Source organism: Silurus aristotelis (assembly GCF_946808225.1).
Source record: "Silurus aristotelis genome assembly, chromosome: 14".
Classification (NCBI taxonomy): domain Eukaryota; kingdom Metazoa; phylum Chordata; class Actinopteri; order Siluriformes; family Siluridae; genus Silurus; species Silurus aristotelis.
The window spans coordinates 22,291,674-22,317,627 of record NC_139587.1 but is presented as its reverse complement, the minus strand read 5'-3'; the positions used below and the strand labels follow the sequence as shown (position 1 = coordinate 22,317,627).

Genomic DNA, 25,954 nt, shown 5'->3' with positions numbered 1-25,954 from the left:
ATTTTACAAAAGTGGATTTTTTAAGGCATCTTATGCAATTGTTGGATTCACATTTCTTTTAAATGGAAAGTGTTTATTACTGAAAATGGAAAAGTGTAAATTCAGCTGATCAGTTTAATATTAGCGATCAGATTTTATTGAGTTTTTGTCTTTTTACCATTTTCACTATCTCCTATGGCACCGTTATAAGGACAACATATTCTAATAAACTACTGTCTAATAGCAATTCTTTTATTTAGACAATATTGACTGTATGTTGTTATTTTTAGAGGACAGCAAATCTGAAATGCTATTCCAACTGCACACTGACTACTCTGAAGTATATTAAATTTTTATTTTTATAGTATTGTCCCTGAGAACATAAAATTAAATGATTGCTAAAATGTAAGGGGTGTACTCAATTTTGTGAGATACTGTAGATCAGGGGTCACCAACCTTTTTAAAACTAAGAGCTACTTCTTGGGTACCGATTAATGTGAAGGGCTACCAGTTTGATACACACTTCTGAAATAACAAATTTGCTCAAAATACCTTCAATTATGTTATTATTAATAGTTAATGATATTCATCTATATCTAGTCATCTATATTTTAATGGTCATTTTTAAATTCACACCAATGTGATTTTGTCAGGGAACCACCAGCCACACCTCCCCTCCAAGGCTCCAACTCTCACTCAGCCTCTCCCTGCTCTAATCACCTACACCTGTTACCATTACCTCACACACGGTTGGATCTACTCGTTGCCATGAAGGATCTACCAGACTTCCTACCAGTAGTAGTCTTCGTACTTTCATACTCTTGGCGCTGCTTCGGAGCAAGCGATCAAGATAGGTTTGTCTTTAATGGTTCACATTGGCAATCATCCCTGGACTACCCGCATTACGGATTCTACCCGCTCTCCGGTTCGTACTTCTCCTCAAGCCTCTGCCTTGTATATGTTCAGACTAAAACAATACAAGGTGTTTAACCGTACTCTGGTTTCCAACTCTTGGTCTCATAGTGCACGTGGGGACCATGTTGGTGCCCCCTTCTGTATATGTTTCAATGAGTAATGAGTGGTTGCTGCTTGGTGGTATCTACTTAGACATACAGTTCATCATCAGTTCAACACATTTTGCGTAACATTTTGAGAATAATAAATGATGGAGGAAACTCCTGACTATAACTTGCCACCACACCTGTTGCCTTATTTGTGCAATTTGTTTTTTTAACGTAGTTGAAAAGAAGGTTTTGGGCTCATGATGAGTTTAATAGATATCAGTGTTTGACTCATTAAAATCATTCTATTCTTAAATTAGTGTGCTAAGAGAAACAGTTTTTTTTACAAACTGAATTGATTGAGTCTTGTGAGAAAATATGACATTAATGCCACAATAAATCATAGTTCTTTGGAAACCTAAGTACATTTGAAGGCAAATCCTTTTGACATTTTACTGAAGTAAAAGGTTAAAAGGAAACACTTTTACTGGAGTAATATTTTACTGAGTGTATTTCTATTTTTAACTTAAGTACGTGGTTTGTGTGTGGTTTGTGTACTTAATCCACCACTGCACCTTTTCCATCTCTGTCTCCATCTGGCTTTCGATATCTACCTGTGTTGTACTTGATATTTTTGATACATCTTCACTTTCTTGCATAGGTTCCTGCATGTCTGATTGTGCAGATTCAACTTCTCTGTATCAATCTGCACACATTCTCTTTACCTCTGGGTGTGCTTTAGCACTTTAGCTGCTGTGTTTCCCTTTTTCTTTTGGCTTTTTACTTATATTATATTCACTTATTTTCCAGTTTGCACTATCTCTGTTAGAAAGGAGTATTGTCCTGTTGGGGAATTATTAATAATAATAATTAATAAAAAATAATATTAATAAAGTAATAAAAATAATTAATAAAGGAGCCTTTTTATAAAATTTTCCTTCAGCTGTGAGGTTTTAAATATTATTCTGTTTTTTTTTTTTTACTTTTCCATAAATATCCTTGTTTAAAAAAAATTTCCCTCCACTTAGGGCTCTCTTTTTATTGTTATTTGCTTTAGTTTTTATCCAATGTTTTAATTTCTTTGTAAAGCATTGCATGAAACGTAACCCTTCTGCTAATTTAATTTAGAAATATTTGGCTAATTTCCCCCTTTAAAAAAAAAAAAAAAAAAAAATGAAATCATTGGGTGTTTTTTCTACAACAGTACCCATCACCTTGTGTTCTGTGATTGTCTACAGGACCAGGCCGTAAATCTGTTTATTTATTTATTCCAGTAATTGTAAATATGAAGGGTGTATAATTATTATAATTAGTTAAATGCTTTTTGTCTCGCTGTATTGATTTAGATCCCTAGGTGGCGTTCAAATGTTTGAAATGATTTCTTTAGTAATTTTTTCATAGTCGGAGGAGTTTGTATCGTGGAATCAAGGCTGTTTTTTAGATGCTTCTGACAGTCTGTAAGGTAGGTCAATACACTTTTTAGACAAAAATTTAGAGTCCATAGTAAATGAAAAGAATGTAGGCAGTGCTGTATATGATCTACAGCCTATAAACTGCTCTTTGAAAATGGCGAAAGAGAGACGCTTGTGCAAAGATGAACATTTGCACATGCATGAACATTCTTTAGTAAATTTGGGACTTAGTAGAAGGATGTAAAAAAAAAAGCTATAGATATGTATTATTTCTGAAGATGTTCAGCATTTGTGTCACTAAGAACCACGAAGGTTTTCTCTGTACTGTCACAATATTTGATGGTGAAATTTATATTCGGTCTGTGTTTGAGATTCAAACACGTGTGTATCAAAACTATCGTCCACAAGTGATCCTTTCAACAAGAAATACTCGGGCAAATGTTATGTGCATGAGTAATTAATACGTTTATGGAAATATTTTACATTTTGTTTTCTTGAGCTTATTTTTTTTCATGCAGTATCTCATTTGGCCTCTGGGGGCAGTGTTACATTACTCGGGTCAGTTTTTAAATGTTTTTAAATTTCCCACATTTGTGTTGTCATGTGTTGGTTACTTCAGATGAAGGATGTTTATCTAATTTAAGTCTTTATTGTGAAATCTAGTTTCTAAAACAATGTGATTCTGCAGTGTGTGAGATTTTGATATTCGCGTTTCTGATTGGTCTGTTTGTGCATATATTATAGTTTCTCTTTTGTTTTGTGTGAATTACGAGTTTAATCGCATTTTCCTGCTCATTTAAAAATTACCGCTACATTCCCTGTGTTTTTATTCCGGTTTGTTTTCCAAAATAAAGAGAAATCAGCGGTCACCGTCCTCTGGTCTACTGTGATGTAGAATGTGTCTGTTTGTTGGTGGAAGTTATCGGTATCGCTTCTCGGCCTTTTGGCTAAGATCAAGTGTAGTATCTGTTCTTATCAGTTTAATATCTGATACGTCCCCTATCCGGGGACCATATATTAAATTGATTTTTGGAACTGGGAGATGGAATAGGGGCTTGCTCCGTCCACTCCACGCATCGACCCGGTATTGCAGTACCTCCGGGAACGGTGCACCCCCTCTCTACTGGTAAAGAAAGAGTAATCATTTTATTTTGGTATTAGTAAGATATTTGTAGGTGTAATTAAATATTTTTTATGGTTTAATTTTTTTGTTTTGATTAAGTGTGGTTTTCAAGTAGTGTCTTAATTTTTTAAAAGATGCTCTTTACATGATTTTAATCATAATTTCTTCTCACCGTCAACATACAGCGTTGTAACGTGTACAGTGAAACTCGGTGGTACCAAATACTTGCGTTTTTAAAGCATAAAATTGTACGGGTATTAAATAACTAATAAATTAATAAAGAATATATCAGGTGGAACTGTGCACCCAGGCTCTTGTTACTAGCCGGACTCATTACAGGTCGGACAGTTTATTTGTAGTCACTTGTTGAATTTGAATTTCACAACATTTGGCTGATTCATTCACTAAAACAACAACTGGGGCGGCGCTATAACTGTAGCGGGGTCTCACAGGAAAGGTCCCGGCCGCGCCCGAAACTGTCTGCCCGTAGATGCTCCCTCACCAACATCAGTTTCTGGAAAAGCGTGCTAGAAGTTGGTGCCTAAAGTGACAGGCCTTGGCCTGCTCTGAACACTTAAGTGATGGATCTTTTTTTGTAGTTTAATATCTAAAAGGTTTCCTATCCAGGGACCATATATTAGTATATTATTTGATTTTTTGAACAGGGAGATGGATTATGGGTTTGCTCTATCCATTCCACGCATCTTCCAGGGGAACGGTGTTTGTTTATGCAGGGGCAGTGTGCTTTTCCACAAGCGGCTCTATTTCCTTAAAGGATAATATTTGCACTATTCAAATCATAGTCTAATGGTGCCATCAACATTTAACTTTTTTTTTTTTTGTCGGTAAAATTTATTTCATTCAAAAAATATTTCATACATTGTTTTAAAATTAGACATGTATGATGTAGTTCGTATTTGTTTAGCGTTCTTTTTTTTTAAGCGCGTTAATATATATATATATATATATAGTCCCTTTTTCATCACATATATTTAACTTATTTATTCACTAAAACAATTAATTGAATTTTTGTTATTATAATTTTATGTAGAGAACTTTGTTTTCGCTGTAACTCTTCGCCTGACCTGCGCGCGCGCCCACACACACACACACACGGTGGGACTAACAGCAGCGAGACATTAAAATACCTTATTATTAAAGTGTTAAATATTTTCGCAGACTTTTGCTGCTTACCATGTAGTAATGCGCCTTTTCTTACAACCTGTGATTTTAATGCGTGTGCTACGCACTAAATGTCCCGAACATTGTGGATCTCATCACGTATTCAATAGCAGTGCATCATGGGAAGTGTGACTGAGTTTCGTTGTAAATAAAACAGTGGATTACACTACTGTATGTGTAATAAATGTAGTGTTGTTTTGCATTACTTTTAGATTGCAGTGTTTTACACTCGGAAATGTGTGTGATGGTTCAGCGCTATTTTGCTCACCATGATGGTGAACAGTGTGTGCTGTGGTGCAGTCCGTAGCTGATGCTTGTAGAACTCATACTTACCTGGCAGGGGAGATACCATGATCAAGAAGGTGGTTCACCCAGGGCGAGGCTCAATCATTGCACTCCGGTTGTGCTGACCCCTGCGAATTCCCCAAATGTGGGAATCTCGACTGCATAATTTGTGGTAGTGGGGGACTGCGTTCGCGCTCTCCCCTGATTTCCCTGTACTAAAATTAGTGAAGAACCTTTATTATTTCCTTGTCTGGCTTTTAAGTAATTTTTGCAATATTGTTAAATCAGCTTATTTCAAATACTACGTTGGTCAGTACAGCTTACTTTCTCTGCAAGCTCAAATGCCTGTTCTATAGTCAGATGTTTGCAGATTAATAATGAATTGTACTGGAATAATGTCTGAACAAATCGAAGTAGAGTTGATCGGATAGCATACAATTAGACTTTACAGATCTTTGTAGTACAGATGGGAAACATACTGCAGAAGCAACTCTGAAGTTTTGTAGGGAAAGAAGTGGAATATTCTACAATAGCTGAGTGTCACTTAACCTCAACCCCATCAAGCATACATTCACTTTCTAAAGACAAAACTAATGTTAGAAAGTGTTGTAGCTAATTACCAGCAGACATAAACAATTCAGTAACAAAGTTAAAATATCAAGTGGAAGTAATTACAAACCCAGGGTTTGTAATTACTAAATAAGACTTTATCCATCAAAATGTATCAAAAAAACTTGTGTAACGCCAAATTTATTTATTTGTCAAATCCTCCAAATGTAATATCATTTCTACCTCTGTAACATAATGATGGCAGAAATCATCCTGATCATCCTGATGAAACTATCAAACTCTTACTGAGCCTCTCACTTGCCAGTTTTTCCAGTGTGTGTGTGTATAACGGTCATATGACTTACATTATAATCATTTGTGTATTTTTAATATTAATTTTTGTAAATGTCACACTTTAATCATTGAACACAGAGTACACTGATTTAAATAATACAATTCAAAATTAAAAAAACAAAACATGTTTTCTGTTTTTACACCAAATATAGGCTATAAATGCATAGTCATGATGTCATTCTCTTTATGTAATCTAGCCTAAAGTAAACCTAAAACACCCAGTGTATCTTATATCATTAGGAAAATATTGTATAAAATGTTCAATAATGAAGATTAAAATGAACAGCAAAATCAATTTTAAATCTAAAATTGCATTTAAAAGGTTTTAATGGGGTCATAGAAAATGACAAACTACTACATCAATGCCTGTGTTCCAAGGTAATATGTTAATATTGTTAGTATTTAGTTCGTATTTAATTTTTGTATGAGCTTTCTAATATTTAAGGCAATATGCATTATGATTATTTTATTTTGAGTGAGATGTTAAATATTGTTATATGTAGAGTAATACATAATTTCGAAGAATGAAACTGTGATACAGTATTAAAAAAAAAAAAAAAAAAAACAGGTAAATTTGACACTCTGTGACAATAAATGGTCAAGGTGGAAGAAAATACTGAATGCCATATAAACTGCACCGTTTTGGATGGCAAGACCCTGCAGAGGATAGTGAGGAGAGCTGAGAAGATCTTTGGAGTCTCTCTCCCCTCTATCACAGACATTTACACCACTCAGGAGTATAATAATGCTCCTAGAGTAGTGCCAATGTGTGTTTACAAGTGTGCTGAAATGTTTATCTGGAATGTTCAACTGCTATATGCTTTGCTGTTCAATCCTTTTGGGGGGGGGGGCATTTTTTTTGGATGCAAAGTGTACACACAGGCAACTTATGGGAATATAACAGCATTGCGTGAACTTGAGCAAATTTCTCTTATGTAGAGTGTAGCTCTGACCTGAAAAAAGGGGTGTTGGGACCTTGTAACGTGGCAGTTTAGCAGTAGAAGTTGATTTATGTTAAAGGCAACCTCACTTTGCAGAGAACTGGATCATCCACCATTTATACAATGTTTAATTCTCTAATTGACTTTTTGTCTCTGGAGCAGTGGAAATGCAGTCTGATGGGCATGTTTGGGTTTGGTGAGATAATGGTATGAGTCTGTTTTTGTGAGTGGGTCCAATATTTTCTCTCCCAACAGAGATTTAGACTGATTGTAGTTTTAGTCTTTGTCCTGTTGAAACAGCAGTAGAATTTAATTATTGATGAAGACACCAAAACACTCTGTAACGACATCTACCAAATGCAGTAAATGTAAATATGTTTTACATGAGTGGAAGATCTTGAGTGGCCTGAAATTCATCAGAAATTTATACCCGACCGGTCGAGGCCCGGGTTACCAATGACCGCCACAGGTATTGTTAGCCAACAGGATACCGGTGGAAATTGGGCTACTGTTGGCTGAAGAAGAAGATTAGGAAGACATCTACAGGGACAGCAGGGAAATGAGAACTGTAAAAGAGTGGAGGTTAGGGTTAGTACTTTCAGTAAGAGACTGCTGAGGATGGAGCCGCCAAAAAGGAGGAAAAGAGGAAGGCCAAGGAGGAGGTTTATGGATGTGGTGAGAGAAGACATGCAGGTAGTTGGTTTGAAAGAGGCAGATGTAGAGGAGAGGGAGTATGGAGATGGATAATCCGCTGTGGCGACCCCTAATGGAATAATCCGAAAGATGAAAAAGAGAGAGATCAGCTGTTTTAGATTATTTTTAAACCCCTAGACCCGCTGTTTTGGAGCTGATTTTAAATCTCGGTTTTTTTCTTTTGCATTATTGTGGAAAATAAATGCACGTCAAGAATAAATTAAATGAAGGTAGGCAGTGCTGTATATGAGCCACAGGTCTCTTTAAAATGCTGTTTGATAATGGCGGATGAGTTGCGCTTGTCTATAGATTAACTTTTGGGGCTAAAGAGAAAGATGTTCAGGTGAAGGAAATCTAGGGATATTTCTCGAAAAGATTTTTTTATATATATATATAATTACTATACCTTAGTGTTTGTGAACGTTTACTGCGTGTTTAAGATTCAAACTTTTGCATGTTTTAAAGTGACCTGGTATGAAGTTATTTTATTTTCTCGAAGAAATCCACTCATAGTTGTTTTTGCAAAAATTGGGTCGATACTTTTACACAAATGATAATTAATCTCCTTTTTAGTAAAAAAAAAAAGTACAAATATTGTTGTAACTGATATTATATTGCTTCAAATGTCTACCACTTGTACCACAAAAATAGACTTGCAAGTTTTCTATTCTTGAAAAACTATTCTCTTTGCATTTGTGTGTTTGGTGATTTCAGACCTCTTAGTCTGTGTTTAGTTAGAATTTATTAGAATTATTATGAATTATTAGAATTATGTTGATCGTGTTATCTTCGTAAAATAATTGTACACACTTGTGGATAATAAACTTGACTTTTGTTCCTGATTTGTTTCCGCAGTATCACGTTTGACCACTGGGGGCAATGTTACATTATTCATGTCAGTTTTACGATGTTTTAACGTCCCCACATTTGGGTTGTCATGTGTTCGGTCCTCCAGTTGAATGATATTTATACAGTGTAAAGATCTGTTGTGAAAACTACTTTCTAAAACAATGTGATTTAGCAGTGTGTTGGGTTTTGATACTCGCGGTTCTGATTGGTCAGTTTGTGCATTCATTATACTCGCTTTAGTTTCGTTTTAGTTATTGTGTGAATTAAGACATTAATCGCATTTTCCTGCTAATTTGAGTATAACCGCTTCATTCCCTGTGTTTTATTCTGGTTTGTTTTCCGAAATAAAGAGAAATCAGCGGTCACCGTCCTCTGGTCTACTGTGATGTAGAATGTGTCTGTTTGTTGGTGGAAGTGATCGGTATCGCTTCTCGGCCTTTTGGCTAAGATCAAGTGTAGTATCTGTTCTTATCAGTTTAATATCTGATACGTCCCCTATCCGGGGACCATATATTAAATTGATTTTTGGAACTGGGAGATGGAATAGGGGCTTGCTCCGTCCACTCCACGCATCGACCCGGTATTGCAGTACTTCCGGGAACGGTGCACCCCCTCTATACTGGTAAAGAAAGATCATCTTTGTGTGTAAGTGAAATTGTGTTAATTGCTATAAACTGCATAATCTACAAATCAATTTTACTACAGTGAAGTACTTTAGTTTGTGATTTTGTTCGTGCAAGGTTATTGTGCTCACTCAGAAATTACTATTTCTTTCAATTATCCTTTTAATATGGTGGACATTATATCTCTTACCATTCAGCTCTTATAACAGTTAAACTTAACGTGGCATTAAATACTTAAAAACGTCGTCCCTGAAACATAGATTTATATGGGTAATAAATAAAATCTAATGAGTTAATATTAGGCGGAATTGTGTATCTGGACTCTCGTTGTCAGTCGGACTCATTATCGGCCGAACAGTTGATATATAGTGTAAAATGTCAAAGCGTCTATCTATCTATCTATCTATCTATCTATCTATCTATCTATCTATCTATCTATCTATCTATCTATCTATCTATCTATATAAAGCTCAAATACCATTGACTGACTCACTCACTCATCACGAAATCTCAAAAACCACTGAACGGATTGCAATGAAATTTGGAACATACCTTCCTCTTGGGTCTTAGGTGCTCACTAAGAAAGGGTTTTGAAAAATTCGCCCTGGATCGCGGCTAACTCGCGAAAAACGCATTGTAAATTCTTACAACTATCATTACGGATCCTAATGAAACTTAGTACATTGTTTCTTATTAGATGTTAGATGTTATTTACAAAGTAGTTTGCCCTGTATCGGTACTACAAAGGGGTAGTACGTTATTTGTTGACGTTATTTCTTTGGAGGAAATTTAATAATTAGCTAAAGGTGCTCTAATAATTTTTATTAGGGCTCCCTCGATGTGAAATAAGTCTTTAAGTGAATAAGTGTTTACTGGATGAAGATTTATTTGAGTTACAGTCAAACTATAACAATGAGTGTTCAACCATCACGTACTCTTTGTACGACTAATATACAAAGTCAGAGCAGTAACAGTAAGTAATGACAATGGTTTACAGGTTGAGGCCTGTATTGCTTTCCATATCACCTGAGAGCCAATCGTTATCTGAACCTGTTGAGGACTCTGACCTCCCCTACCCCGCCTCGCACTGTCTGGATAGTGGGTAGACACAACATAGTCGGAGCTCAGTTATGTTCATGGTCCTGACCAGTACAGACAGACGTTCTGATCTCTGATCATCCAGTCCTGCTTAGTGCTTACTGCCATATTGCTTAGCGTTCTGTCTTCCGTAGCGAAGCACGGGTACTTTCAGCTAGTTATTCTTATATTCACAAAATATTAGGAGTTGTGGTCAGATATTTTGCAAGTTTGTGGTTTATATGGTTACAGTGTGAATTTCAATTAGTGACCTAATTTTTTAAAGGATGCTTTTTACACGATTTAGATCATAATTTATTTTCATTGTCACAGCGTTACAACATGTACATTATACAGTGTAACAAGTGGTACCCAATTCTTGTGTCTCTTAAACATAAAGTTGTATGAGTATTACAAAAATCAGGTAGAACTGTGTACTCTTGTTACCGGCCGGACAGTTGATTTATATAGTTACTTGTTATACATTTCAAAGCATTTTGCTGATTTCTTCAGTAACACATCTACTGGGGCGTCGTTATAACTGTAGCGGGGGGTCTGGGGTCACACAGGAAAGGTCCCGGCCGCCTCCGAACCTGTCTGCCCGTAGATGCTCCATCAGAAACATCAGTTACTGGAACAGCGTTAGAGGAACTCCGCTGGTGCCTGATGTGACAGGCCTTGGCCTGCTCTGAAGACTTGAGTGATGGCCCTTTTTGATATGAACTCGCAATTAGAACAAGACTTGATCACTATTTACTTTATTTATCTTATTTTAAAACTAATTATTTATTCGATTTCCCTGTAAAAGAGAGAGAACTGCGTTTAAGAATGCGATGGTGACAATAAAACATATTGAAACACGTTTAAATAAAAATAAAACGTTCAAATCTAATTGTACGCATTATACTTGTTTGTAATCTCACTGTATTCACAGTTCAGTGTACAGAGAATATAGTTTAGTTTTGGTGTTTGTTCCTGGTCTGTGCTCATGGTCATGGTCTGTACTTCTGATTTATTTCCTTAATCAGAAGCGGCTTTATTTCCTTAATAATTTTTACACGACTCAAATCATAGTTTATCTTCGCCATCAACATTTAACAAAAACATTACAACAACTATTTTATACAGTTACTAAATTATGCCGAATAAATGAAGACAAATATCGGACGGAACTATTTACCTGGACTCCTGTTACCGGTCGCACTCATTAATGGACGGACAGAATGTTTCGATGTAGTGCGTATTTGTTCAGCACTCTTTATTGAAAGACCGTTGATATATAGTCGCCTTTCATCAATTAAATGTACTATTTATTCACTAAAACAATTAATTGACTTTTTTTTTATTTATGTAGAGCACTTTTGTGTAAGCTGTAACTCTTCGCCTGACCTGGTGGTGGGACTAACAGCAGCGAGACATTAAAATACCCTTTATTATTATGATTATTATGATTATTTATTTCGCAGACGTTTGCTGCTTACCATGCAGTAATGCGCCTTTTCTCATAACCCGTAGTTTTAACGCATGTGCTACACACCTAATTTCCCGAACATTGTGGCTCTCATTACGTATTGAGTAGCGGTGCATCATGGGAATTGTAAGCGGGTTTTGCTCACCATGATGGTGAACAGTGTGTGCTGTGGTGCAGTCCGTAGCTGATGCTTGTAGAACTCATACTTACCTGGCAGGGGAGATACCATGATCAAGAAGGTGGTTCACCCAGGGCGAGGCTCAGCCATTGCACTCCGGTTGTGCTGACCCCTGCGAATTCCCCAAATGTGGGAATCTCGACTGCATAATTTGTGGTAGTGGGGGACTGCGTTCGCGCTCTCCCCTGATTTCACTGTACTAAAAATAAATTCTTTTGCAAGTTTTCCGAGTGAATGAAATCTGCATGTGTCGAACATATCTTTGTGATACAAAGATATCTGTGAGAGTGAAAGAAAAGTTTATGAAACTGTGGTGAGACCGGAAATGTTGTTTGGTTTAGAGACAGTGGCATTGAGTAAAATACAGGAGGTGGCAGAGCTGAAGATCTTGAGTAAATTAGTTTATTAGAAGGACCGCATATGTAGGACAGAGCAGGGACATGGGGTATATCGGTAGGAGAATGCTGAAGATGGACCGACAGGAAGGCGCAAAAGAGGAAGGCCAAAGAGGAGGCTTATGAATGTGGTGAGGGAAAACATGCAGGTTTGAAAGAAGCAGATGTAAAGGACAGATTAGTATGCAGACGGATGATCTGTTTTGGTGACCCCTAATGGGAGAAGCTAAATGAAGAAGAATACAGTATGTTTGCTATGTAATAGGGTTGCTTTTATGGTCAACAAATATTTACCTGAAATCTTTTTTTGTTTTCATAGGTTTTCAAGGTACCGACCAGATCGAGATTACTACGCCAATGCTTGTGTTTCTAGTTAATCAGTCAGTATTTTAACAGGGTTGAAATTGAATTAAGATAATATATATTGGAGAAGAATGACCTTGATTTATAAGTTACCACCGAACATGGAGACACCCTCTGAAGATGGTGGCTGGAAGGAGAATAGTGTCCAAATTGTAGACCCATCATATAACATATATGCAAATATATTATTTATTAATTTTAATGTTGGTATGTCTTTCACATTAATAAAACACATCCATCTTTACCATTTGTTGTTTAATATTTGAAGTAATGTTTTAGCCAAGATCCATATTTAACAATAAAATAGATATATATTAGATTTATAGTTCATGTAAATAATCTCCTTAATTTACTAAACTGTTTTTATTATACCTTATACACTTATACCTTATAAACTTTTAGCTTTTTTTTGTATTTATTTTTTTACTGTGATTAAATTTGTTGCTTGTTACACTCAGCATGGTTTCCCATACCCCCCGAAAGTACAGCTTTAAAAAAGTAGTAGGGTATTCTAGCTGCTTGTTAATGCAGGAAAATCATAATTCAAAATGTTTCTCCCTATAAATACAAAACCAACTCTAATTTATGATTGGTGGGCTACAGTCAAAGTCTACAGTGAATGTAGTCTCTCGGCCAGAAAGTGTAAACTTTTCACATTATTATTATTATTATTATTAAATGTTAAAAATTGCATTCTTATTGTGTTGTAACTTGTATTTGATGACACAGCAGTCCTTAAAGACATTTTACTGAATATGGTTATTTATGTGGCAAATATTTGAGTACTTATTTTTTGACATAATGTAGCTTTGCCAACTAAATTCCCCTAAATGAGGGAATCTCGAGTGCACAGTTTCTTAGGTGATATTCACTGTATTTAAGATTGAAAACTATAAATATATTGATAACTATAAATAATTTTAAAGGCACTAATTTTATTAACGTGCGAATAATGCAGCATGCATTTTTGTTTATCTTTTTTATTAAAACAAAAATATATAAAATATAAAAGAGGCGAAATTAAAACCTGCAATGCAACACAAATTTTTTCATGACGTCCTTTCATTACACAGATATAAAAAAATAAATACATTAAGAGGTGTTAAGATGAGCCTCCCACTGGTTCCCTAAACACATTTCTATGTTGTATGTTCAGTGTCTACATGATCTTTAGGATGTGATTATGTAAGATATACAGAAAGTCTTTGTGTAGATTCACACATCTCTGGGTACTATGTCTTCTTACCCAATCAGGAACAGTTTTAGCTCAGGTTTTCTCCAGTGTAAATATATACTTGTTTGTTTTCTGAACATTTGCACCATTTTGTGTGATTCTTCCCTGATCAGAAAAGGCACTATGGGCATCGTAGAGCACATGGGAAACCTCTCCAAGATTTAAGTTTTGTTTGGGCATGTTTTATCAATTCGCCAAGTCTCAAATCCCCACCAAAATCCGCCATGATGCACACATGAGGCAATTAAAACTGTCCATTTGGAAACATAGCAAAAGTTCCTTTTGGTGTCTTAATGATTTTAAATAATTTAAAACACCATAATTACTTTAAAACATTTACAAGAATATTTTGTCCGATTGCTTTCATAATAAAGTTAACTAAAAATGTTATATATATATATATATATATATATATATATATATATATATATATATATATATATATATATATATATATTTTTTTTTTTTTTTTATGTGAGGAAAATAAGTATTTGAACACCCTGCTATTTTGCTATTTTAGTTCTCCCACTTAGAAATAATGGAGGGGTCTGAAATTGTCATCGTAGGTGCATGTCCACTGTGAGAGACATAATCTTAAAAAAAAAAAAAATCCAGAAATCACAATATATGATTTTTAAACTATTTATTTGTATGATACAGCTGCAAATAAGTATTTGAACACCTGTCTATCAGCTAGAATTCTGAACCTTAAAGACCTGTTAGTCTGCCTTTAAAATGTCCACCTCCACTACATTTATTATCCTAAATAAGATGCATCTGTTTGAGGTCGTTAGCTGCATAAAGACACCTGTCCACCCCATACAATCAGTAAGAATCCAACTACTAACATGGCCAAGACCAAAGAGCTGTCCAAAGACTCTAGAGACAAAATTGTACACCTCCACAAGGCTGGAAAGGGCTACGGGGAAATTGCCAAGCAGATTGGTGAAAAAAGGTCCACTGTTGGAGCAATCATTAGAAAATGGAAGAACCTAAACATGACTGTCAATCTCCCTCGGACTGGGGCTCCATGCAAGATCTCACCTCGTGGGGTCTCAATGATCCTAAGGAAGGTGAGAAATCAGCCCAGAACTACACGGGAGGAGCTGGTCAATGACCTGAAAAGAGCTGGGACCACCGTTTCCAAGGTTACTGTTAGTAATACACTAAGACATCATGGTTTGAAATCATGCATGGCACGGAAGGTTCCCCTGCTTAAACCAGCACATGTCCAGGCACGTCTTAAGTTTGCCAATGACCATTTGGATGATCCAGAGGAGTCATGGGAGAAAGTGATGTGGTCAGATGAGACCAAAAAAACTTTTGGGTCATAATTCCACTAAACGTGTTTGGAGGAAGAAGAATGATGAGTACCATCCCAAGAACACCATCCCTACTGTGAAGCATGGGGGTGGTAGCATCATGCTTTGGGGGTGTTTTTCTGCACATGGGACAGGGCGAATGCACTGTATTAAGGAGAGGATGACTGGGGCCATGTATTGCGAGATTTTGGGGAACAACCTCCTTCCCTCTGTTAGAGCATTGAAGATGGGTCGAGGCTGGGTCTTCCAACATGACAATGACCCGAAGCACACAGCCAGGATAACCAAGGAGTGGCTCTGTAAGAAGCAGATCAAGGTTCTGGCGTGGCCTAGCCAGTCTCCAGACCTAAACCCAATAGAGAATCTTTGGAGGGAGCTCAAACTCTGTGTTTCTCAGCGACAGGCCAGAAACCTGACTGATCTAGAGAAGATCTGTGTGGAGGAGTGGGCCAAAATCCCTCCTGCAGTGTGTGCAAACCTGGTGAAAAACTACAGGAAACGTTTGACCTCTGTAATTGCAAACAAAGGCTACTGTACCAAATATTAACATTGACTTTCTCAGGTGTTCAAATACTTATTTGCAGCTGTATCATACAAATAAATAGTTAAAAAATCATACATTGTGATTCCTGGATTTTTTTTTTTAGATTATGTCTCTCACAGTGGACATGCACCTACGATGACAATTTCAGACCCCTCCATGATTTCTAAGTGGGAGAACTTGCAAAATAGCAGGGTGTTCAAATACTTATTTTCCTCACATTGCTTCACATCTACAATTACACTAATCCACTAATCTTCTGTGGGGTTAAATTCCCCATATTGCACGGACAAATATATTATATTTAATATTGTAATATTTTCTATTTACTAAGACTTGTGTATACAAGATTATACTTACTTTATATACAATATTATATTATATAATATTGCACTGGATTTTATATTCTTGCTTATTTTATTATTCTTGCTTGCACACTATTTCCTGTCATGTGTTAATATTTCTCTGATTGATGAAGTGATCTCTTTCCATTAGAGGTGCAGTACTAACGATAATGAAACACACACCATACACACATAAACAAGCACGAGTTATCAGTTATATTAAACAAAAACAATATGAATTACACTCAACTTTTTAAACAGGGAGGCTTATCACCATCGTATCACATTGCATTTATGTTAAATAACAGCACCGTTATTTCTAATAAGAACATCATTCACAAAGTCGTCGTGGACTGCCGCATGCGCAAACGCGATGTGTTCGACTTTTTCACTTCCGGAAAGCTTTCTAGACCAATGCGGCGGCGCCATTTAAATCACGTGATCTTTGAATTTAGCCTAAGGACGAAATTTGAAATGAGTTGAAGCACTGTTTTATGTACGAGTTTGCGTTTGCAGTAAATTTGCACAGAGGGAGAAAAAGTTCAAGCTTCTGCGCCGTGAGTTTGAAATATAACCAAATACAACTGGTAAGATTTAGTTTTAAAATTAATAAAAGTCTTTGTGATGCTAAGAGTATCCATGTTTACTATGTAGTGTGCTGGTTAGCTGACTTGCTAGCTTTCGGTGCATCATGCTAAAGCAGAATAAACCTTTTTATAAACATGTAATTTGGATGAAATCGTGTTATTAGTATTGTATTATTTGAAATCGTTGTCACTTAATATTTGCGAAACATTTCATATCGTTATTGTGGTTTATTTTCAGCTGGTTTTCTGTCGATGATGGATTCGATAGCCGATGAAGGTAACAAAACCATATTCAACAAATATGTGCATTCTAGTTAAATGATATCAACGTATTAGGAATTCATGTGCATGCACAAAGTTTTTTTTTCATTTCATTTTATTCATTTGTTAACCAATGTTTTTCTTCTATAGATTTTTGCTCATTGGCTGAAGAGAAGTTTGATTTTGAGGTTTCACTGTCACCAGCCAGGTCTGTTGTCATTTGGTCTTTTAGTGGGTTGTTTAAGAAAAACAATAAGAATAGATTTGTCATAATCTTGGACAGCACAGACTACCGTACTTAAATGTCTATAGAAGCACAAATGTAACATTTTGGATTCCTTGCAATAACATAAGAAGCTTAATTGTGATTAGATTAAAACAATTTGTGCCATTGTTGATTACCAGTAGATAGAATGAGTTATGTCTGATCCAAATTCTAAATCAGACTTTTAGACCATTGTCTGCGCAAACCAGAGAATTTCTCGCTATATCATGTTACTGAAAACGATTGCATACAGCCAGGGTGATTTCTGAAATTAAGCTTTTGTTTCAGTTCTAAAGGTGATGATGTTGAAGATGAAGTCTTTTTGGGTCCAATTACACATAAAGAGAAATGCATTTCCCATGGGGTTGATACCCAAGCGAAAGACAGTGTGAGCAGCGGACCATCTTTGGGTGAGGAGCCCAGTTGGAGCCCTCTGCTTGAAGAGAACTTTGAGGAAATTCGCAAAGAAGCTCATCTTTTAGCCACCCACCTTGAGAGAACTTTGCCTGAGCCTGTTGCAAAAGACTTTACAGCTGCTTCCAGTGTGCCTGAAGATTCAGAAAAGTTTGAGATGGATGCTTCAGCCAAACTGGGCATGTTCAAACCAGTTAATAAACTTAGCCCTATTAAAAGAGAAACATTTTGTGTTCAGGACAGCCCTATGAAACAGCTTCCACCTGCCATCCAGAAACGCCTGCAGAAGTCTTGCGGTATATCTGGAGGCAAACCTCGTGTCAGCACCTCCAGTCCGTTAAGAACTACTGACACTCAACCTAAACTGGTCCCAAGAGGGAAAAGCCTTGGGCCCACTAGCAGAATACTACCTAACAAACCCACAACTATGGGGAGCTCTCGACTTTCCTCTGGCACTCGAACAGCACTTCCTAACAAAAATCGTCTTCCACCACCAAGCAAAGTAGGCCAGCTTTCTGCCTCCAATATCTCAAATATAATTTTGTTGAAAAAAATTAACAATTATGTATTCAGTATATTGATTTTTAATGTTAAAATTATACAATATGTTTGGTCTGTACTTTTTCCCCCAGAATTGTATAAATTTTTTTTTTTTTAATGTCCCAGAGTTGTTTTGGCTTAAAACGGAGTCCTGGTAATAGAGTCACAAGCAGAACGGGCTCTGCTGAAGACTTGCTCTCTGATACAGCAAGTGTAGCCTCTGATGTGAGTGATTCTTCATTCAACACAAGCCTGCCCATAAAGAGAGGCCTTCCAGCCCCCAGCAAGGTGATTTGCTTTAGTTATTTAGTTTAAAAATAGCTATTGATATCAAATTAGGTTAACATGTAAATAGTTTTATGGGAAATTCTTGATTTTTCTTTGCTCTTCAGCCTGAATTAAGAGGGGGTGCACCTCTTTGTAAAGTACCTGCAGTAACCAAAAGGAAAGTGGTGGACCGAAGCCGAAATACTTCCTCCTCTTCATCGTCTGTGTCTAGTATCAATTCAAGCCTTTCTGTCTCTCCAACAGGTAAATGTATCAGTAGTGCAAGTAATATTTTACTGCTTTACCCCAAACCTGTAAAAATGATCAAATTTTTAACCACACTAAAAGGCAATTTATGTCCAAGATATCTTGGCCAACTCTTGACATGGCTGTCTAGTCTGCCATTTTTAAAAAATCACATAATAAGGTCTACAGTACTGTCAATTAATAAGTTGACCTTATTTTAGTCAAAACTAAGCTGTTTCTTAGAAAAAATAACTAATTTTATGCTAAATACGAGGAATATTAAGAAATAATGCAACTGAAGTAGTTCTAAAAATGTTTTGAAGCAAATTTAAAGCCACACAAGGGTTAAACTAAAATTTTCTATGAACACTCTGCATGCAGGCAAACTGAATTCCTCCCTGAACACCAGTGTTAGTAGCATCAGTGGCCGCATTCCCAGCAGTAGCAGCAGGCTTCCTGGTTCCAATCGAAAGTCAGGAATCATCTGCAAATCTCGGGAATCCTCTGCTGGACGAACTGCACCCTTCTCCACACAGGGAAGGAAAGGATCTGAGCCTGTTCCTAGACCAGTCAAGGCCACACCTATTCGAAAAACAGAGACTGGACCTTCTGTTCAGCACCAAACACCCGCTAAGAGCACAATGGAAAGGACCACCTCAGTGCCCAATATATCTACACTTGCTGCTAAGACTGGAAGCACTGTTAAGATGAACTTTCAATTAAAGGCTTCCATGGCACCGACTCCAACAAACATACTCAAAGGAGTACAAAGATGTAAGAAACAATAATGCTAATGTCAAGCTTGAATTTGTTTTTAAAGTTGAATTAACGGTATACCTAATGTTTTATTAGTTGCGTCATCGCCTGATGTTTCTCGAATTATGAAACCTAAAAGACTGATGTCCGCATGCAGTGTGGACAGGTAAGGTAGCATTCTGGTTCTGTATTACATAATTGCGGATTATACACTGGATTTAGGACGAATTGCTCACTTGTTGAGGTCACAGGTTTATATGGGTAAATGTTTATAATTTTTTCAGCAGTGTTCCACAAAGACTTGCTCTTCCTATACCTCATGGCCTCCAGACACCTTCAAGTGCAGCTGAAAAGTCATTACAGACTAAACTGCGGCGCCCATCTGCGTTGCCTACACCTGTGAACCGCCGTGTGTCTGGCATTCCCATGCTGACACCCAAGAGCATACCTCGCCTCAACAAAGCCTCCTGGAACCCCGAGCCACAGTCACCAGGTTCTAGCTCAGAGATTAGTCATGTTAGGTAATGGGATTTGATTCTCATACTGCAAATGAAGAGTTTATGGTGCTGTTTACATAAAACAGAGAAAAACCAAACAATATAAACAGCAGTTATAATTTAAGATCATGGTCTTGAGTGTTTCCTTAATCAGTCATAGAAGTTTTTTTTAATAAACCCTGTGTTTGCAATACTGATGTCTAACGTGAGTGTGAGAATTTGGACTCTACAAATAGACATTTTACACAAACCAGTAGTGTTCTACATGTGTTCTGAAGGATCTTGAATTCTCTTGTTTTTTGTGTATTTTGATATATCATAGCATGAAAATCTAGGGTTAAATATATACAGTCATAAACTGTTGCATATCAGAAGACTGTCAGTATGCAGTAGTTTATTCACATGATGTTTTTTTTGCTATTTAATACCGTTTGTGATTCATGGCTACCCTCTTTTTTTTTTTTTTTCTCAGCCCAGGTCACTTGAAACAGAGTGATCAGCAGCAAGTTGTCAAGCAGGAAGTGCCTAAGGAGGACTCCTCTGCTCTGACTGAGCTTCAGCCCTGCTCCCTGGTCTTTAACCTGGAAGATGTTGTTGATGGACCCACTGCTTGTGAGCCTGCAGCAGTGAAGTCCCCAGTTGATCCAGAGTTCCATTTGACCAACCCAGAGGGTCCATGTCCATCACATTCAGAATTCAAGGACATTTTGCACAACCAGTTAAAGAAAACCATAACAAAGGAGGTCAGTGGGAGTGGAAAAAACAAAGTTGAGTACATTGTATAACAAAATTGTTCATTGTTGTATCTGACCATTCAGGTTGTTGTTAGGCCTTTTTTTTTTTCTTTCTTTCAGAAATTAGAGACATAGATATGGAATTTTAGTGGCATATACTTGACATATTTACTGCTTGTCTTTATGTTAACATGCTGATTAGATCAAAAAGAATTACAGTATTTAGCATATGCCCATATCCATGCAACTGAGCAGCTATGGGGTTAAGGGCCTTGCTCAGGGGCCCAAGAGTGTGGCAGCTTGGTGTGGCTGAGATTAGAATTAGTGACCTTCGATTACACCCAAGTCCAATGCTTTAACCATTAAGATACCACATCCCTTGGATTAAGCTAAATAAAATGGGATTTTTTCCACCATTTATAACAATTTAAAGAAAATTAAAAAAACATTTTCTGGTGAATTCTCTATGAAGAAGGCAGATGGTGGTAACAAATAAAATAGGCTTCTGTTTGCCATGTAATGATTTCAATGTCATGACATGTACCAAAAAAATAAAAAATAATAAAAAAAAAAAAAAAAAAAAAAAATATATATATATATATATATATATATATATATATATATATATATATATATATATATATATATATATATATATATATATATATTTGTCTTTTTGTTAGGTGTTACTGGTGGATGCACCTGCTCCTATTTTGAAATCTGAAGAGAAGGTACTCATTGATCTATCAAACACCCCTGATCTGATCAAAACCATTCCCAGTAAGGGTTTTGGTGGACAGGTAAGAGATCAACTGAATGACACTTTAATGACCACAAAAGTATTATAATATAAAGTGATTGTGTTTTTGTTGAAGATGGTGTTTTGATTACAGCATTAATGAGACATGTCTGAGTCTTCATAGCCCACAAACTGTATCACAACTTTTTTTTTTCTCCCCCAGCTGATTGATTTGAGCTCACCTCTAATCAAGTGGAGTCCAGAAAGAAAAACTGAAAATCCTGTGACTGAGGCTCCTCCACTTATTAACTTGTCTTTCTGATGAATCTGCAATGCAAATTGAAATAATCCAAGAAAATAAATCTACAGATAGAGACTTTGTCATATGGAAAACGGTGTGGGGATGGGTATCAAGACTCTAATAATAATAATAACAATAATAATGGCCATTTTATTGTGCGGTTGATTGTACGTGATTGTTTTATTATGCTGGAACATGTCCATGTTACTGTTTAGAGTAATTTACTTTTGCATGTTTGTCTTTTGTTAGTCTGTTTTTGTTGTTTTCTCTCCCCCATATGGTCCAAATAAAATATCTAAAATATAAATGCTGTGGGATTTATGCACTATTTATGTACCAGTTTTGAGTTAGAATCCAACTTTCAGCCTAGGTGGAGTTTAAACAATAGGAAGTTTACTGCGGGGTCTCTACCAAAAACATGCTACTCTAAAGTATTTCTATCTGTATTTCTAAGTTTACTTGCATGTTGCTTGGTAATAGACTTGAGTATTTTAAGGCATTGGCCTTTGGATCGGAAAAACACAAGTTCAAATCCCACCACCACCAAGCTGCCACTGCTGGGCCCTTGTGCGTGGCCCTAAACCCTACCCTGCTTAGTTTTAAGTCGCTCTGGATAAAAGTGTCTGCCAAATGCAATAAAAGTAAATAAGATGAGTGAATGACTCAAGAATCAGTGCGGTATAGCTATTGATTTAATTAATTTTAATTATATGTCTGAGTGGTGGAAATGAGTATCAAACCAATTTGACTAGACCTTTTGATTGAAACAGGTTAAATCCTAATATATTGTGTAAATTTAAGAAAGACAATTAGAATAAATAATTTTGTTTTTATTTAAGTAATGATTGTAATATTGGAGTAGTCGTTTAATGTTAAAAAAATGTATAGTAATCTCCAGTCCTACAGGGGGCGCTTCATAACGCTTCGCCGACAAGCACGTACAGAGAGAAGAAGAACAACCACAAGACGCACAGTAAAAAAATTAAAAGAAGAAAACGCAAATATGTTATAGCTAAAGTATTGTTTCTGCAAGATCTATTACCTTTTAGGGTGCGACTGGTAGCCATGAGAACTCTCGTTCTGGACAATGGTGCTTACACGGCTAAGATTGGATACAGCCATGAGAAAGTCAGGTGTGCTGCTTTTGTTATAGCATTGCACAATAAGGAAAAAGTGTTTGTTTTGGGTGAATAATAGTCTTTCTTCTTTTCTTTAGTGTTATTCCAAACTGCCAGTTCCGCTCCAAGTCTCTGAGGCTAAAAACTTTCACTGCAAATCAGCTTGATGAAATTAAAGACCCGTCTGGACTCTTTTATATTCTTCCATTTCAAAAGGTAAAGTATTCTGATTATAATAATAATAATAAATACAATGTCAAAAAAACGTGCACTTTTCCCTAAAAATACTTTCTAATCTTGGTGTATTTTAGGGTTATCTTGTGAACTGGGATGTGCAACGGAAAGTGTGGGATCAACTTTTTGGAAAAGAAATGTTCAAGGTACTTGTCAAATGGTCATTATTGTCTGTCAAACATTCAGATCGTCAAGTGGAGCATGAACATCCACTTCTTTCTTCATGCGATATTTGTCTCCATCTCTTCTTCATTCTGTTTTACGCAGAATTATTGGTCATAGTTCTTTAGTGTCTTGGGAAAGGTATCCCTCTTTCTCCATTCCTTTTGTACCCTCCACTGCCATGTCCTCCTTATATGAGAGGACAAATGTTGTCCCTATATGTATGTGCTACTTCTTTCTAATACAGTATTTACACACCTGACCCAAGTCAGAAATGTATTAATCACAAGCTGCTCTATGCAATGACTTTACTACAACATTTTGCAGGTGGACTTTGCTGATACCAACATTATTATAACCGAGCCCTACTTCAACTTCTCCTCAATTCAAGAATCCATGAATGAAATTTTGTTTGAGGAGTACCAGTTTCAAGCAGCTCTCCGAATAAACGGTGAAAAAACACATTTATGTACACACAAACATTTATGGGAACTATTTATATAATCATGTATGGAATTTTCATGTCTGCTTGTCTCAGTAATCGCAAAAATATTGAATATTTTTGTGTACACTTTATTTTGACTGGCCAATTTAGTATAGGGTATTACATTAAGATTAATACCCGAATATTGACACTTCAAACACATCCACAAAACCCGAAACAAAGCCGTAACATTCTACATAATGTGCCACGGTTTCAGCTGGATCTTTGAGTGCACACAGACACTTCAGTGAGTACAATATGGAGTTGTGTTGCATCGTGGTGGATAGTGGCTTCTCCTTCACACACATTGTCCCTTACTGCCGAGGAAGGAAGATGCAAGAGGGCATTTGCAGGTCAGCTAATTTTACCTGATTTAAATGTTTATTTTTAAGTTTGTTTGGCTATATTTTTCACACATTGCTTTTGGTTCTATAGAATAAATGTAGGTGGAAAACTTCTCACCAACCACTTAAAAGAGATCATTTCATACAGGTAAGGATGTGAAGATATTATAAGTATTGTAGTTTGTCTAACTAAAATTCCCTTCAGAATTACAAAGCATTTTGAAACATTTAAACATAAACAATGATCCGCTGTGGCGACCCCTAATGGGAGAAGCCAAAAAAAAGAAGAAACATAAACAATGATAGTGCTTTACTGCAAGACTTGTCTCAGATAATCAAATGTATAGTGGTAAAACACATGACATCTATGTGCACAATAGAGAACATAAAATTTAATTAAATATTGCTAATATATTTCTGTTGACTCTGTGACCTTGACCTGAAATTCTTTCAAAGGCAACTACATGTAATGGATGAGACTTACGTGATCAATCAAGTAAAGGAGGATGTGTGCTATGTCTCTCAGGATTTTTACAGAGACATGCAGATTGCTCAGTAAGCAGTGTTTTTTTTTGTCTAAGCTGAGGCTATAGATCTGTTCTGATACTTTCTTTAACTTTTAAGAATGGCTTTTTATTTTCTATAGGTTGAAAGGGGAGGAAAATCTGGTAATGAGAGACTACGTACTACCTGACTTTAGTGCCATCAAAAAGGGCTTCTGTAAGGTGTGATATTTGATCAAATATGTGCTTCACCTTTCTAGTTACTAAAAGTTTGCTAATCAGAAAAGATTTGATTCACTCTCTAATGCATTTCAGTTCGTTTTCTACCATATCTTTTTTTTTTCCGCCAATCAATCTTTTTGTTTTGTGCTACAGCCTCGAGAGGAGATGAATTTCACGGGGAAGTATAAAACTGGAGAGCAGATACTGCACCTCACAAATGAAAGATTTGCTGTCCCAGAAATGCTTTTCCACCCATCAGATATCGGCATCCAGGAAATGGGCATACCAGAAGCAATAGTCAACTCCATCAACAAAATGCCAGAAGGTAGGTTAAGCTTTCAACAAGCTTTATCATAATGTGACATTGGATTATAAAATGATTAACAATTTGGCACCTGCCAGTCATACATCACTATTGATAGTGATATTACCATGATGCTCCAAAAAGTGCAACACATTTCCCTCTGCATGACTGGTTCCTTCACAAAAGAATAGGGTAATTGTTTTCAGAAGTCAGTAGGATGTCATGTATGATACAAACGCATGAGATTTGTCTTTTCTTCATTGTCCAATAACCTTTCAGATTACAAGGTTGTCTGGATATTTTTTGGATGTCATGAACAGAAAAGGAGCCTAAATGATTCATGAGTCTGAAATAAACTTGTGCCTCATGAACTTGCATTCCAAACACCTCATAATAACGCATCATAGACTTAAAAAAAAAAAAGATGCTATAGCACCAATGATGGACAAATATCTGAGTGACTGCAAGCTGGTAATTCTTAAACAGCATTTGGTTCTGTGTGTTTGTGTGTGTTTATTTTTTTTTATTATTATTTCAGAAATGCAACCTCACTTCTTCAAGAACATCATCCTGACAGGTGGCACCGCCTTGTTTCCTGGCTTTAGGGATCGTGTGTATAAAGAAGTTCGTGCACTTGCCCCTAATGTTTTCGATGTTTCTGTAATACAGCCACAGAAGTAAGTTTACTGTAAAATTGACTAGAAATTGACAGTGAAAATTGAGTGTCAAAAATGTATTTGGCTTTAAAATTCTCTTCTTTCTTCAGTCCAATCTGCTATCCTTGGAAAGGAGGAAAGCTGTTAGCGGAAAACCCCGACTTTGAAGAAATGGTGGTAACACGGGATGATTATGAAGAAAATGGACATTATGTATGTGAGGAGAAGTTTGACATTTAAGATGGGAATTTATATTTATCCACAATGTGTCTCTTAACATGGGATGGCATGGTATTTGTTTTGGAGTGGATTTTTTGAATGTTGTAATTATAATTTTTTTTTACACTGTGTTGAAAATAAACTTTATAATTGGAAGTTGTTTTTTTTGTTAAGCATTGTGTGAT

General features: G+C 36.3%; 2 protein-coding genes across 3 annotated transcripts; both read left to right on the top strand.

The window, feature by feature from the left end:
• Positions 1 to 16,356: 16,356 nt before the first annotated feature.
• Positions 16,357 to 21,830, top strand: gtse1 (G-2 and S-phase expressed 1). 2 transcript variants are annotated; one of them, XM_083560797.1, is made up of 12 exons: positions 16,357 to 16,503; positions 16,742 to 16,780; positions 16,915 to 16,972; positions 17,318 to 17,945; positions 18,110 to 18,271; positions 18,376 to 18,514; positions 18,878 to 19,270; positions 19,349 to 19,418; positions 19,540 to 19,773; positions 20,222 to 20,492; positions 21,167 to 21,283; positions 21,446 to 21,830. In XM_083560797.1, the coding sequence occupies exons 2-12, from the start codon at positions 16,756 to 16,758 to the stop codon at positions 21,542 to 21,544; spliced, it is 2,196 nt and encodes a 731-aa protein (XP_083416923.1). In that variant the 5' UTR covers positions 16,357 to 16,503; positions 16,742 to 16,755; the 3' UTR covers positions 21,545 to 21,830. The 2 variants fall into 2 exon arrangements, with proteins under 2 accessions (XP_083416923.1, XP_083416922.1); XM_083560796.1 differs by having other exon boundaries at positions 16,362 to 16,503; positions 19,537 to 19,773.
• A 615-nt stretch (positions 21,831 to 22,445) lies between these two features.
• On the top strand, positions 22,446 to 25,922 carry actr6 (actin related protein 6). The gene is made up of 11 exons (XM_083560804.1): positions 22,446 to 22,656; positions 22,740 to 22,857; positions 22,953 to 23,021; positions 23,365 to 23,488; positions 23,739 to 23,874; positions 23,957 to 24,013; positions 24,322 to 24,420; positions 24,512 to 24,590; positions 24,744 to 24,915; positions 25,433 to 25,571; positions 25,661 to 25,922. Exons 1-11 carry the CDS (start codon positions 22,589 to 22,591, stop codon positions 25,788 to 25,790), a joined length of 1,191 nt encoding a protein of 396 aa, XP_083416930.1. The 5' UTR covers positions 22,446 to 22,588; the 3' UTR covers positions 25,791 to 25,922.
• Positions 25,923 to 25,954: the final 32 nt, after the last annotated feature.

Coding starts and splice junctions, on each gene's coding strand:
- gtse1 (XM_083560796.1), top strand. CDS start 16,756: ATGATGGATTCGATAGCCGATGAAG. Junction 18,515..18,877: donor CCTTTCTGTCTCTCCAACAG/GTAAATGTATCA, acceptor CTCTGCATGCAG/GCAAACTGAATTCCTCCCTG. Junction 21,284..21,445: donor GTAAGGGTTTTGGTGGACAG/GTAAGAGATCAA, acceptor TTTCTCCCCCAG/CTGATTGATTTGAGCTCACC.
- actr6 (XM_083560804.1), top strand. CDS start 22,589: ATGAGAACTCTCGTTCTGGACAATGGTGCTTACACGGCTAAGATTGGA. Junction 24,916..25,432: donor CATCAACAAAATGCCAGAAG/GTAGGTTAAGCT, acceptor TTATTATTTCAG/AAATGCAACCTCACTTCTTC. Junction 25,572..25,660: donor TCTGTAATACAGCCACAGAA/GTAAGTTTACTG, acceptor TTCTTTCTTCAG/TCCAATCTGCTATCCTTGGA.